The sequence below is a fragment of the Schistocerca americana genome, chromosome X (assembly GCF_021461395.2).
Source record: "Schistocerca americana isolate TAMUIC-IGC-003095 chromosome X, iqSchAmer2.1, whole genome shotgun sequence".
NCBI classification, from domain to species: Eukaryota; Metazoa; Arthropoda; class Insecta; order Orthoptera; family Acrididae; genus Schistocerca; species Schistocerca americana.
Genome location: NC_060130.1, coordinates 386,581,610 through 386,596,933, shown reverse-complemented (window position 1 = coordinate 386,596,933; position 15,324 = coordinate 386,581,610). Strand labels below are relative to the sequence as shown.

The 15,324-nt window shown below is 38.8% G+C and overlaps 1 protein-coding gene across 1 annotated transcript in view; it reads left to right on the top strand.

The window, feature by feature from the left end:
* LOC124555804 (target of rapamycin complex 2 subunit MAPKAP1) overlaps positions 1-15,324 on the top strand; it is a 113,528-nt gene that overhangs the window by 20,195 nt on the left and 78,009 nt on the right. The window contains exon 2 of the mRNA XM_047129864.1: positions 11,643-11,786. Coding sequence (XP_046985820.1) covers positions 11,643-11,786 — 144 coding nt within the window. The remainder of the gene's footprint in view (positions 1-11,642; positions 11,787-15,324) is intronic.

Genomic DNA, 15,324 nt, shown 5'->3' with positions numbered 1-15,324 from the left:
CAGAGAGAGAGAGAGAGAGAGAGAGAGAGAGAGAATCTGTTGGTTCTACTGAGAAATTCATCAATGGAGTAGAAGGAGTTGACCATCAATGAATCCTTTAGGCTTCTCTTAAGCTGAATTTCATTGGTTTTTATGGCTGCTGGCAAGTTATTGAAAATGTATGTTCCTGAATAATGCACACCTTTTTGTACGAGAGTAAGTGACTTTAAATCGTTGTGAAGATTATTCTTATTTCTAGTATTGACTCCATGAATTGAGCTGTTCGTTAGAAAAAGTGATATATTTTTAATGACAAATTTCATTAAGGAATAAATATATTGGGAAGCAGTAGTTAGTATCCCTAGTTCCCTAAACAGGCTTCTGCAGGATGTTCTTGAGTTCACACCACATACTGCGCGTTTTTGTGCCCAGAAAACTTTAGCTTGGCTTGATGAATTACCCCAAAAAATAATCCCATATGACATCATGGAATGAAAGTAAGCATAGTATGCCAGCTTTTTCATTTTTATATCCCCCATTTCTGACACAATTCACATTGCAAATAGAGATTTGTTAAGACACTTCAACAGTTCTGTGGTGTGCTTCTCCCAGTTGAATTTATTATCAAGCTGTAATCCCAAGAATTTAACACTGTCCACTTCTTCTATCTGCTGGTCATGGTATGCTAGGCATGTACTCGTGGGACACCCTTTGCAAGTTCTGAACTGCGTGTAGTGTGTTTTATCAAACTTTAGTGACAAAGAATTGGCTAGGAACCAGTGATTAATGTCCACAAATATTTTATTAGCCGATCTTTCTAAGACTACACTTGACTTGCTGTTTATTGCAATGTTTGTATCATCAGCAAACAAAACAAGCTTGGCATCTAGTAATGTTACTGATGAAAGGTCATTGATATACACAAGAAAAAGTAAGGACCCTGAGATGGAACCTTGTGGGACTCCACATATAATTAGTTCCCAGTAGGATGATGCCTGATAGCTTAATACATGTCTCTTTCCTAATAACATCCTTTGTTTCCTGCCAGATATATAAGATTTGAATCATTTTGCAGTATTTCCTATTACACCATAATATTCTAATTTACTTAAAAGGATATTGTGATTTACACAGTCAAATACCTTTGACAGATCACAAAATATACCAGTTGCCTGCAGTTTTTTGTCTAATGAATTAAGTACATTTACACTGTAAGTGTAGATAGCCTTCTCAATATCAGAACTCTTTAGAAATCTGGACTGCAACTTTAGCAGTATGTCATTTGTGATAAGATGGTTATAAAGCCGATTGTACATTACCTTTTCTAAAATTTTTGAGAATGCTGGCAAAAGTGAAATTGGACAGAAATTTAATGCTATTTTTTTATTTCCCTTCTTAAACAGTTGCTTAACTTTAGCATATTTCAACCATTCAGGAAATATTCCACTGATAAATTACTAGTTACACAAATAGCTTAATATGTTACTTAATTTGGGATCACACTCTTTAATTAACTTTGTTGATGTTTCATCATACCCACTAGATGGTTTTGATTTTAAAGATTTTATGATGGACATTACTTCTGCTGGAGTAGTGAGGGTCAAATTCATATTATGGAAGTTGCTTGCAATGTCTGGTCTGAGGTATTCCATAACAGCATCTACAGAACCTGAGAACCCCATCTTTTCAGTGACAGTTATAAAATGTCTGATAAAAAGTTCTGCAACACTATACACATCTGTCACCAATGTATCATATACTCTTAATGCTATTTGTCCCTCTTCATGTCTGGTTCTACTGTCTCCTCCTTCACTATATCTCATATTGTCTTTATTTTGTTATATGATATGACTATCTTTTCCTTGTAATATATTTACTTTGATGTCCATATTACAGTCTTCATTATTTTGCAGTATTTCTTGTAATGTGCTGTAGCATCAACATCAGAACTGTTTCGGGTTGACAGATACAGTTTTCTTTTTGTTTTACAAGATACCCCTATTCCTGGAGTAATCCATGGCTTCTTTGCAGACTGCTCTAACCTTGGTTAGTTTTGGGATAAAACAGTGTTCAAATAAGGTAAGCACTTTATTAGCAAAAGTGTTATATTTTTCATTTGTGCCATGAGCACTGTAAACATCACTCAAGTGAATGTCTCTTAGGAGTGCCCTAAAATAATTAATTTTTGGCTTATTACACTTCTACTTATTACACTTCTACTCTTCAGTATTAACATTTAACAAAAGGAACTGCATGTCATGGTATGAGGGTTCATTGACTATTGGTTTTGTAATATAATTTTTTTTCATTGGACTTTCCTATAAAGATATTACTAATTGCTGTTGGTGAGCAATTGGCTACCCTAGTGGGAAACTTTACAGTGGGAATTAAGTTGAATGATAGTGTTACTCACGCAAATAAGTTCTTATTGGAGAGTCTTTAAGGAAATCTACATTGAAGTCACAAGCAACCACTATTTCTTTGTTTTGGGTTGTTAAATGGACCAGTACAGCTTCAAGGTGGTTTATGAACAGATTAAAGTTACCTGCAGGTGCTTGATATACACTTAATATTATGAAGGATTTTTTTGTGAAATTCTATTTCTGTTACACATGCTTCCATATGCTGTTCTATGCAAAATTTATGAATGCCTATGTTCTTAAATTTATGACAGTTCCTGATGAATGTGGCAACTCCTCCTTTCTCTATTTCTGCTCTAGAAAAGTGAGATGCTAAGCAAAATCCTGTAACACTTAAAAGTTCTGTACCAGTGGCCACATGATGTTCAGAGAGGCAGATTATGTCAGCTGAGTTTGAGGACTCTAATTCATCTATGCAGATAATTAATTCATTAATTTTATTTCTCAGTCCTCAAATATTTTGATGCAATAAAGATAGCTGCCACTTCGCATTGACTGAGTTAAAATTGGGTAAAGTTGAAAATTCTGCTGAGTGTTGAAAATTCTTAACCAGTAGCTGTTTATGCTGATGTGATAAGCTGGAATTATGTTTTCTTGGTTTCTTTCTCAAACTGAAGGTTTGTGTCAATCCTAACCTCTCTTAAAATTTGGTTTCTTTCTGTCCTCCCTACCCTGAAAAAGGGTGTTTTCTGAACCCTATAACCACTCGTATTTTATCACTCATGACAGTGCCTCCCCCCTTTAACTTTCCTGCTATTTTCCGAGCCAGTTTACCCTTCCCTTTCCTGTTGAGGTAAAGGCCATGCCTGGTATAATCCCACCTGTTGAGAGAATCAACAGGAACCACACCAATTGTTGACCCTGCACCCTACATAAGCAGCTGTTCCAACTCCAAATTAACTCGCTTGACAGAAGAATTCAAATGAGGTCAGTCATGGTGCCCAAGAACAGATACAAACTCAACACTACTATGCTTTGATGCTGATGCAATCTTTGCCAGGTCACACTCTATACTGAACCCAGGATCTCTCTTACCTGGCCCACCCACTGTAACTACTGTGTCTTCCTTAGTGAAATATTTGCAGAGTGATCCTAAATCCTCTGTCACCTGCTCCAGACCAGCACTAAGTTTAAAGAAATTGGTGATGTGGTATTCTGATCCTAGTTCATCCTGCAAAAGTTAGCCAACACCTCTTCCATGGGAGCTACCTAACAACAACACTTTCTTTCTCTTTACTGATTTCCCTACATTCTTACTTCTCAATTTGCTGCTGAAAGTTTGTTGTGGGAGACCTTGATGTATATATTCAGCTGTTTAGTTAAAAGGATTTCCTTCTTTACACACTGTACCACCTCAGTTTTTTGAAGTATACATGTTGTCTGAAGTGTAATTTTTTAGTGTAGATGACTGTGATAAGTGATTGGAGTGTAGTCTCATGTTGGTGTTGTCAAGGACTGTGAAAGTCTGAATAGGTTCACGAGGGTGAGGGTGAAATCTCTCCATCAGCTAATAGCCTATTCATTTGATTGGTCCCGTATATCATGGTCATATAATATTTGTATATATGATGGGGGATAAGTCAATATAATTAAGAAGTGGTGGATGACTTATGAAACAATGAGTGAACACTGCAATTTTCACAGTAATGAGATACTGTTTTATAAAGAACATTTATGCACTATATTAATCTGTGCTATGATTTGATTTACCAGAATTTAAGCAGTTAATGCAGTAATTGTTGTCTAAATGGTTAAATTAACAGAATTTGTTAACAGTTAACTCATAGGTGTAAGGAGAGTTCATTATTAATTCAAGCTACCTCGGGAGATGGATTATGTGTTACCACTGCCAAAATGTTAGTTGCATTTCTTTCATCAGTTGCTGTTCTTTTTCGTTGGTGTATTTTATTCTTCATACTTCTGATTTCATGGGAAAAAATTTACAATATTTGCAAAGACAAATGGAGGTCTTGGCACAGTCATGATATCCTTAAGCATACAACTGCACTGTTGCTCTAACACTTGACATTTTCCATAAACAAAAGCCATATCCACTTTTTGGAATGTCTATACCATTGTGAAAGTCTGAATAGGTTCACGAGCAATTTTCCTGATTGCTACAACAGCGGAGCACAGGCGGCTAGGCTTAATGCTCACAGATACACACAAAAATTGTATCAGAGTTACGTATATGCTTACATTTGATATAGTATGGCAGATATTTGTTGGTCCTCTTTTTCCTGATGAGGATCGTGCTATTATGATGTTACTATCTGATGGATTCTAGACTGATGATGTCCTGTTCAAGTCCTATTTAAAGTACCACAGAAAAAGTATATAGTTTCTTCAAACAAAAAAACAAAAGTAGGTTATCATCATTCAGCAACAACAAATTTTAAAAATAATTTTGAGAAAACAGCACCTTGATGCATTTACTCTGTACAAATATATTTGGGATGGCTGCTTACCCTGTACATATACCAAACTGCTTATATGGGTTGTGTAGCACAAGGATGCTTCTTTGTGTGTTGGAAAATCACAGGACGCTTGTTACCATGCCTTCTGTAAGCTGATCAAATTATTGATTGTCTAGCCTGACCTACTTTACTAGAGTGACTTCCCTTAGATTGGATGGAATGTGTGGATGAGCTTTGGTTGTGTATTGCCACACATTTCTGTATATGGGAATTTTAACTGCAACCTCGCAGTGCAGTTCTTTGATGGGAAAGTTGCTGACAATAAGCCAGTCCAGTTTTAGTGGAATAGAGATATCTGCAAATACACTCCTGGAAATTGAAATAAGAACACCGTGAATTCATTGTCCCAGGAAGGGGAAACTTTATTGACACATTCCTGGGGTCAGATACATCACATGATCACACTGACAGAACCACAGGCACATGGACACAGGCAACAGAGCATGCACAATGTCGGCACTAGTACAGTGTATATCCACCTTTCGCAGCAATGCAGGCTGCTATTCTCCCATGGAGACGATCGTAGAGATGCTGGATGTAGTCCTGTGGAACGGCTTGCCATGCCATTTCCACCTGGCGCCTCAGTTGGACCAGCGTTCGTGCTGTACGTGCAGACCGCGTGAGACGACGCTTCATCCAGTCCCAAACATGCTCAATGGGGGACAGATTCGAAGATCTTGCTGGCCAGGGTAGTTGACTTACACCTTCTAGAGCACGTTGAGTGGCACGGGATACATGCGGACGTGCATAGTCCTGTTGGAACAGCAAGTTCCCTTGCCGGTCTAGGAATGGTAGAACGATGGGTTCGATGACGGTTTGGATGTACCGTGCACTATTCAGTGTCCCCTCGACGATCACCAGTGGTGTACGGCCAGTGTAGGAGATCGCTCCCCACACCATGATGCCGGGTGTTGGCCCTGTGTGCCTCGGTCGTATGCAGTCCTGATTGTGGCGCTCACCTGCACGGCGCCAAACACGCATACGACCATCATTGGCACCAAGGCAGAAGCGACTCTCATCGCTGAAGACGACACGTCTCCATTCGTCCCTCCATTCACGCCTGTCGCGACACCACTGGAGGCGGGCTGCACGATGTTGGGGCGTGAGCGGAAGACGGCCTAACGGTGTGCGGGACCATAGCCCAGCTTCATGGAGACGGTTGCGAATGGTCCTCGCCGATACCCCAGGAGCAACAGTGTCCCTAATTTGCTGGGAAGTGGCGGTGCGGTCCCCTACGGCACTGCGTAGGATCCTACGGTCTTGGCGTGCATCCGTGCGTCGCTGCGGTCCGGTCCCAGGTCGACGGGCACGTGCACCTTCCGCCGACCACTGGCGACCACATCGATGTACTGTGGAGACCTCACGCCCCACGTGTTGAGCAATTCGGCGGTACGTCCACCCGGCCTCCCGCATACTCACTATACGCCCTCGCTCAAAGTCCGTCAACTGCACATACGGTTCACGTCCACGCTGTCGCAGCATGCTACCAGTGTTAAAGACTGCGATGGATCTCCGTATGCCATGGCAAACTGGCTGACACTGACGGCGGCGGTGCACAAATGCTGCGCAGCTAGCGCCATTCGACGGCCAACACCGCGGTTCCTGGTGTGTCCGCTGTGCCGTGCGTGTGATCATTGCTTGTACAGCCCTCTCGCAGTGTCCGGAGCAAGTATGGTGGGTCTGACACACCGGTGTCAATGTGTTCTTTTTTCCATTTCCAGGAGTGTACAATAATAGAAGGATAAATGGTCTGCATTTCCTAGTAGTGAATGTAACATTGCCACATCCTGTTATACAAAGAAAAAGCAGGCTGTTGGACCTTGGAGAAGGGGAAATAATGCTGTTACAAATTAAATTCATTACTCTCAGATGTCATACTTATATTAACTAAAAAGGCACCAGAAACTATAATTGTTTCTAATATGCTTTTACAGTGTGAATAAGATGCACCTCATAAAGCTCAAAATGTAATCTGAGTTCTCTGTCAAAATAAACATTCTATGTAATTTTTTTACACACACACACACACACACACACACACACACACACACACACACACACCACCACCACTACTACTACTACTGTTCTCTCTCTCTCTCTCTCTCTCTCTCTCTCTTGCTTACTCTCTCCAACAGCCCATGGTAAACAGCACGTGTTTAGCATAACTATATGTTTAGCAGCCTCAAGCATTATTCTGTTTCCTTATCATAGCTGGGCATAATAATTCAGTTAGGTCTTTTGTTAAATTAATAGTAAATTAACTTCAAAACATATGATCTGATAGATTAAGTTAAGGGAATTATTCCTTGCATCTTTCACTGCCATCTATTTTATGTTTAAAATCATTAATACAGTCACAGACAATTTCGAACATTTTGCATAACTTTTTTTCACTGGTGATCTGTGGTTCTCCTCCATCTGTGCTTAGTTAGGAGCATAGCTTCCCACTTAGTTACTCAGAGTTCGCTTTACTGATGGACATCTGTCGTTATTAATCATCTGTGTCTCTGAAGCATGTTGCGAGCACCATATAATTGTTGCTTCTGTCACCAGATTGATCTGGTGGTGATTGTAGACCATTAACAAAATCTCTAAAATTCCATTAAGTGGTGTGTGCAGTGTAACTGGTCTTGTCACAACAGTAGAAGCATTTCCAAACACAGGTTAAAGTTTTCACCTTAACAGCTCCTTATTTACAATACAGGAATTCTTACATAGAAATCAGTAAGTAGTTACAAACTGGTAAATCACCAGCATGTGCCCATGTAAGTACTTTTTAAACTTCGTGACTTCAGTCTTTTGTTCAACTGACATATTGCACTTAATGTTAATCAGAGATATGGATCTGTAGAATATGGAATTAACTACCCTAAACTGTCCCAAGCATTTTCGATGGGGTCCATGTATGAAGACATCCCAGACTATTATACTCCATAACTTTCAGGTTTGTAGAGGGAGATACATGTTCGAACGTATGCACATACCCACTTAAAAATTAGTTTCATAGCTAATACTTTTCCCGTAACAGAGAAACATTAAGTTCAGTGTGTTCGTTTCCAGTTCATAGTGCCACCAACTCAATGTGGTTCATTGTGTTTGATGGAAACAAGCACAGTAGTATGAAATGAGGGAGGGAGGGAGCTCAGAGAGATGTATGCAAGTTAACCAACCATAGATCTGCGACCCTTTTTCACAATTTGGTAACATATTTTCCTCAAATGGAAATCATATACCAGGATTTTTTTTTTTAGTTGTGTCCATTATTGATAAATATTTTCCTTTAAAACTATATTCGCTTCAGTGTAGCTCGTTTACTAGTTTATGCACCACCTACATTTAGCCTTGTGCTGAATGTGTATGCATGTGAATGAACAAGCAAGCACCTATAATAGCCTTTTATATAGTTGTCAAAACAGATCAGCTAACATATTTTCGTATGTCTTGGGAAGATGTTTGTTTGGCCTGTTTAGAATAAAAATGTTGACACTATTGCTTTCGGAGAGCAAAAATCCCCCCTTTAGGAATCTAAATTGTTTCTGCAAGAAGAGGTTTTCTGGTGTTGTGTTAGCTCTGTTCTTCTGTGAGATGCAGAAGGCAGTATATAAGAGAACACAGATGTCTGCTGTGTTGTTGACTTGTGTTCTGTTGCCTATTGAATAAAATAACAACTTATAGAATATTGATTTGACTGTAGATTTTGTAACAAGCGGAATTCATTTTGTAAAACATTGTTTTTATCTTAGTGGAAATGATAAGTATAATTGATATATAATTTTAAAAATACTTATTTGTGGGCATAACTGCATAATTGTTTCACATAATATGAGCAGTTTCAGCTGACATCAGTCATCTTCAGATCGTGATTTGCAGCAGTGGTATACTTGCATGCACAGTTAAAACACTTGCTTCTCATCATGATCTGCAGATGGTCAAAGTCATCTCAAACCAATTATTTTTGTGAGATATTCATTGACAGTGACAATAAACAAAAATTTCTAAAGTGGAATTCTATAAGTCATTATTAATAAGTATAAAATGGGTATATCACATGAGAGTTACTACACTACACATGGAGGCCATTTGTGGATGATGCTGTTGTATATAGCAAAGTAGAAACCCTAAAAAAATTGTAGCAAAATTCAGGAAGATCTGCAGATGTTTGACATACAGTTTGAGGACTGACAGATGACTTTCAACATGAACAAATGCAGCATAACATACAAAAATAGTGGAAAGTGCTATTATTCTTTGGTTACATAATTGATAATTAACCACTGGAAACAGTCATAACCATCAAATATCTGGAGTGATTTGAAACTGAAAGGCCACAAGGAACTAATTATAAGAAAGGCAGTCATCAGACTGAGGTTCATTGGAATAGTCTTATAAAAATTTAATTCATCCATGAAAAGAATATTGCTCAACAGTTTAAGAAGTGTCCAAAGTATGGTTAACAGAGGCACTCCAAACAAGCTGTGCATTTCACAAGTTTGTTTAGTAAGTGTGTGAGTGTCGTGAAGAGTGATGAGAGTATCTCTAGTGGCAGACACTAAAACAAAAGCATTGTGCTCCAGTGAGAGGTTTGTTTTTAAAAGTTCTTATTATGCGTTCCCAGAAGAGTAGTCAAGATACTACTATTTCCCACTTATGACTCTTGAAATGACCATGGTAGTAAAATCAGAAGACTAAATCAGTTTTTAAGTATTTGGGAGGAATGGTTATGTAAGATATTACCAACAGAGGTAAAGGCAAGACCAGCTACAGATAACAGGTGCTATTACAGCTTCCATAACATGTTGCAGTCCTCCAACATTTCAAGACAGTTGAAGTCAACAGTTTACAAAAGTGAGGGCAATGTATGAAAATGGTGCTTGGAAAATTAGGACCAATGCAGGACTGCATGTACTCAATAAAAGTCCACCAATCCCTGTGGATGTAAAGGCATGAAGGTTGCTTGTGCAGAGAGTGGAAGGACAGCAAGTGCTGAAGAAGGTGGTAACTGCAAAGCCAGAGGGTAGCTGCCCAGTGGGGTGACAAAGATGCAATGGCTTACGATGTAGAGACAGATTTGAGAAAGTTAGGAGTATGGAAGTGGGGAAGGCAGGCCAAGTCGAGAGAGGATTGGAGCAGGTAGGTGGTCGACAAGGCCCAGACCCATCATGGTCTGTAGTGCCAGAAAAGAAGAAAAAGAAGATGAAGAAGACCAAGGAGAAGTAGTAAAATCAGTGAAGTTTGAATTTATTTAGAGGCTTATTGGTAATTGTGCTTTCTGTAAACAATACACATTGGAAACAAGGAAAAATAAAACAGTACAAGGAAGGAGTTGACACATTATATGGGGGCTTGGAGAGTATAGACGTAGACATATTAATGTTCCACAGATCAGTTTATACTGTGGTGAAATTACAAAGAGAGATGGAGGATGACCCAAAACTACAGAAACATTTATTATTGACGTAGACAACTTAAATTAACGTACACCTACGGTAACTTCTTCATCAGTCAAAAAAGTTTTGAGACTGGATTAATTAAAAAAAAAAACAGAGGAGAGTTAATATGATGGTTTAATGCTTCAAGTGTTCTACATAGTCTCCTCCCACTTGAGTACAATGCACAGAATGTTAATGCAACAGTGTGAAATTGACTGAAAAATCCTTCTTTGGGACATTGTTCAACTCTGTGTTTGTGTGTTGGTGGGGAGGGGGTGGGGCACATTAGGGGTGATCAACCTAGAGTGACACTAAGGTATCACAAAATTCTGAAGCATGTTTGTCACAGTCAAAAGAGGTAGATTCCACCAAAAAGTTGCAAACAATTTTTATCTGTTTTTGAGTGTAGGTTGTGATGGAAGATTGAATTGTAGTTTAGCGTGAGGCATAGATTAGACTGAATGGTGACAATTTGGTTTTGAGCTGGTGAAGAGATGTCAAAGGCTTCAGTTAATCTGATTAGAAGTATTCTCAGTAAGTCAGTGAAACAGTTGGTCCCATGGTGCTGATGCACTTGTACGTATGCATTGATATCAGTTCAGTTTATATATATATATATATATATATATATATAAAAACTTGTTTTATGTATGTTAAGGAGGAATATTGTAATTTGTAATGCATTCAGTGTAAGCCAGAATAACCATCTATGAACATCACTGTGAGTTTCGAAATCTGACTCTAGCACAAAGATAAAAAAAAAAATACCTAGATTATTTCTTATGTATTTGCATGTTCGTAAAATAGAGAACATCTGAAGACATGACTCAGAATTTCTCTGCACTTCAGCAAATCGTGACAAGTCTTTCACTTACTGCCAAAAACTTCCCTCTGCTCAAGAAGTTCTGTACTGTATTTATGAACTATATAGTAAACAGATTTCTTTCTTTCTCCTGCAGTTACAGTTGTATTGGACTGTATTTACCTTTATCCCACTGAGCGAGGTGGCGCAGTGGTTAGCACACTGGACTCGCATTCAGGAGGACGACGGTTCAATCCCGTCTCCAGCCATCCTGATTTAGGTTTTCCGTGATTTCCCTAAGTCGTTTCAGGCAAATGCCGGGATGGTTCCTTTGAAAGGGCACATCCGATTTCCTTCCCAGTTCTTCCCTAACCTGAGCTTGCGCTCCGTCTCTAATGACCTCGTTGTCGACAGAACGTTAAACGCTAACCACCATCACCACCTTTATCCCAGTGTAAGATAGAAGTGTAGGTTTTGAAAGGAATTATGCGAGGGTTGCAGTTGTTACAGCTAATTCTTTCTGCTTGTTTTCAAGGGATAAGTGAAATGGCAATGCTTGGTGAAGATATTCCAAAAACCATGGCTGAACTGTCAAGGCTTGAGTGTTATCCAGGACTGGACATGAGTGATGAGGAAGATGATATGGATTCATTTGGACAGTCTTTCGACATCAAATCAGGTATGATGAGAACTTATTGATGTAACTGAAACAGTTGTATCAGCTGTCATGATAAAAATTTGCATGACCTACTGTAATAAATCGAACTGTATTGGCCGGCCGCGGTGGCTGTGCGGTTCTGGCACTGCAGTCCGGAACCGCGAGGCTGCTACGGTCGCAGGTTCGAATCCTGCCTCGGGCATGGGTGTGTGTGATGCCCTTAGGTTAGTTAGATTTAAGTAGTTCTAAGTTCTAGGGGACTTATGACCTAAGATGTTGAGTCCCATAGTGCTCAGATCAATTTTGAACTGTATTGTGTGAGTAACTACATCTAAACTAAGTTAGAACTGTACACATACAGTACAAATATTCTCTCACACATTGTTTTTAGACATTTAAGAAAATTTTGTGTCCAACAACATGTTTGCTTCTGAAATTGAGTTCACAGTCTATTAAGTGGAATACACCACATAGAGTTACTAGGTTTTATCCCCAAAGCTTACACTAACTGTTCTATCAGTTCCAGTTTACCATTATTTGAACTGAAAGTCTCATATGGCTTTGCAAAAATTAAGTGGAGTATTCTTTTAAACTTCCTAAGAACTTTGTGGTGCCTTGCAACTTTTCACATGTCAGAATCATAATTATAATAAACACAAGTTTCACAGATGAAACATAAGATCTTAGTTCATGGTGGTAATGGTAACAATTTACCCTTATAATCTACAAAGAAATAGTTTTGGTCTGCTTTTGTTTCCTCCATAATTTTATCATTTTACTTACAGTCCATGATATAACATTTGCTATACACAGACATGGTGTATTTTTTAGGTCAGGTGTATGACAACTTGCTCTGTCAGTTTCCGCTTCTGGTCACTTTTCCCAAGAGTAAATATATTTGGTTCTATGATGTTTCAACTTTGACATTGAGGGATATTTGTGTTTTGTTTAATTTTAGAGTTGATAAGCTTCTTCCATTCCTTGAATACAACAGATCTCTGTGTGAGTTTGTTTGCCAATGACTTTTGGCATATGAAATTGCTTGCTAAAAATTCATGACCTAAGTATAATTTTCTTAGTACTCTGCATATTCTGTTTGAGAGAATTTTCTTCCCAGCTATGACAATGATGTACTATAATGTGTAAAAATATCCAAACGATGTGAATTGCATTTTGCACGATTTGTATGCAACTCGCATAACATAACTGTCTTGCAGGTTCTTTGCTCTCTTGTCAATACAGTTGTTTGACTATACAAAATGGTTACTTCAAGAGGCCACACGAGATAACAGCTCTGTATGGCTATCATTCCAGATTCAAATATGACAAAAATTCAAATAGCAAAAGACACATTATTAGATGTGACACAACCATTACACATGTAAGCTCAAATTTATTGCATTAAATGACATTTCAAAATGTAAGTTTCAACTTAAAATTATATTATGAACATTTTTGTACTGCACTGGGACATGGCACTCCAATCCAGTAACTATTTTTCCTGTCAACTAAATGCAAAAGATCTTAAATATGATTTCAGTCACAAGTAACAAAGTGTGTGAAGGTTTAAACTTGAAATGACAAAGTATGAAGTTTTGTGTTGGGTGGAGATTTGAACCCACTGTGGTGTCACCGCCAGACGCCACACTTGCTAGGTGGTAGCCTTTAAATCGGCCGCGGTCCGTTAGTATACGTCGGACCCGCGTGGAGCCACTGTCAGTGATTGCAGACCGAGCGCCACCACACGGCAGGTCTAGAGAGACTTACTAGCACTCGCCCCAGTTGTACAGCCGACGTTAATAGCAATGGTTCACTGACAAATACACTCTCATTTGCCGAGACGATAGTTAGCATAGCCTTCAGCTACGTCATTTGCTACGACCTAGCAAGGCACCATTACCAGTTTATATTCAGTGTAATAATGTCTAAACAAGAGCGATGTTCTCCAATTGTGGATTAAAGTTAAGTAGTCCAAGAACTACGTTCTTTTCTTTATAGGATAATTACTTTACCTTGTTCCAGACCTCACGCCAATCTGCGTGAGCTTAACGCGTGCCTTTCGGCTACCTCCGAGTGGCTTGGCTGTCTTGCCATGCCACTACACCCACCATCTATCGTCCCTGACTTCTACTCAAGAATAGACATTAAAAATTGGTTTAGTTCACCAGTATCAATATGTACACATCAACTGGAAATAACATGACATAAAGTTCTGTGGTGACTGGGAGTCAAACCCTGGACTTATCATTCTCATTAACTAAACACAAAGAGATGTTGACTATTGAATTCTTTTTCACTAGTAAAGAAGAGTGATGTGTTTAAACCTAAGTTGATATGATCAGTGGAAGTCAAAACTGGTACCAACTGTTATTGTTGAAAATGCACAGAATTGTGTTAAAAATCATAACCATTTGTCACCTGTAGTTTGGTGTGCACATGCTACAACTTGAAATGACCTTGAATGACCTTTGTGCTAGATCAGGATTAAACCAAGACATGCATTTTTCATGGAGACCTTGAGGAATTTGGAATAATGGGGAAACAGTGGAATTGCAACATTTCAAAGGCATCAGACCTAGCAAAAGGAGAGATCTGAGTTTGAATCCCAGTCCAGCATCAATATTTTTAATATCTCAAGTTCAGATACAACAAGAAATAAGTGCCTGTTAACCTTACATGCCAAGTCACTCATTAATCAAAAGACTCGTGTAAGAAAGCAAACTTGTGACGTAGTTAGTTTCCACCTGGTGTAACTACCACTTCTGTCATGCTCGAACCTTGACTGGCTCTCCTAAGTAGATAGCACAGGGACATGTTTAATGTGGCTTTGGGACCATGGTGCAACTCTACATTCTTCAACTTCCATTATCAGAGGTGAAGAGGGTCTGTTTGTGCTTTGTAAAAATGTGTGAATCGAACCTGGACCATAGGCATGTGTAGCTAGAATCATTCCAACAGATCACCAGCCTACACAGAGAATTGGTTCCTGATTGTGTTGTGAAGAAGGATGCTCCACTTGGAAAGAGAATTCTTATACTCTGGACATTGACTACTGGCTGCTTGGTAAAGTCATTTCCTTGTTTGTCCACATCAGTATTCACTAGCTGTGTACCTAGTGTGCTTTTTTGACTTGATTCTTTAATCACTGATATGGTATCACGTAACAGCCAGCTACATGAACTGACAACATGGTAGGATGCAGAAATTTCTATTGGAAGTGTGGCTTTCCACTTGCGGTTGTGTGGTGATAGATGTATTTATGGTCCGCTCATAGCTATGGTGCACTGTAAACACAAAGACTAGCTATTGAGCACACTCTCATCTTTATGTTTTTAAACTGCATTTCATCTGATATAATTATATTGCTAAGGGCATAGTGACCTTTTCTCATGCAGCATATTATTTGAAGAGTATTAATGTATGTAATCCACCAAGGCAAATTTTACCTATAAAACTGGACAAGTGTGACTAGGACTTGCTTTTTGTGGAATCTGTTCAAACATAATTAAGTTTATACCTAATAATAATAATAATAATAATAATAATAATAATAATAATA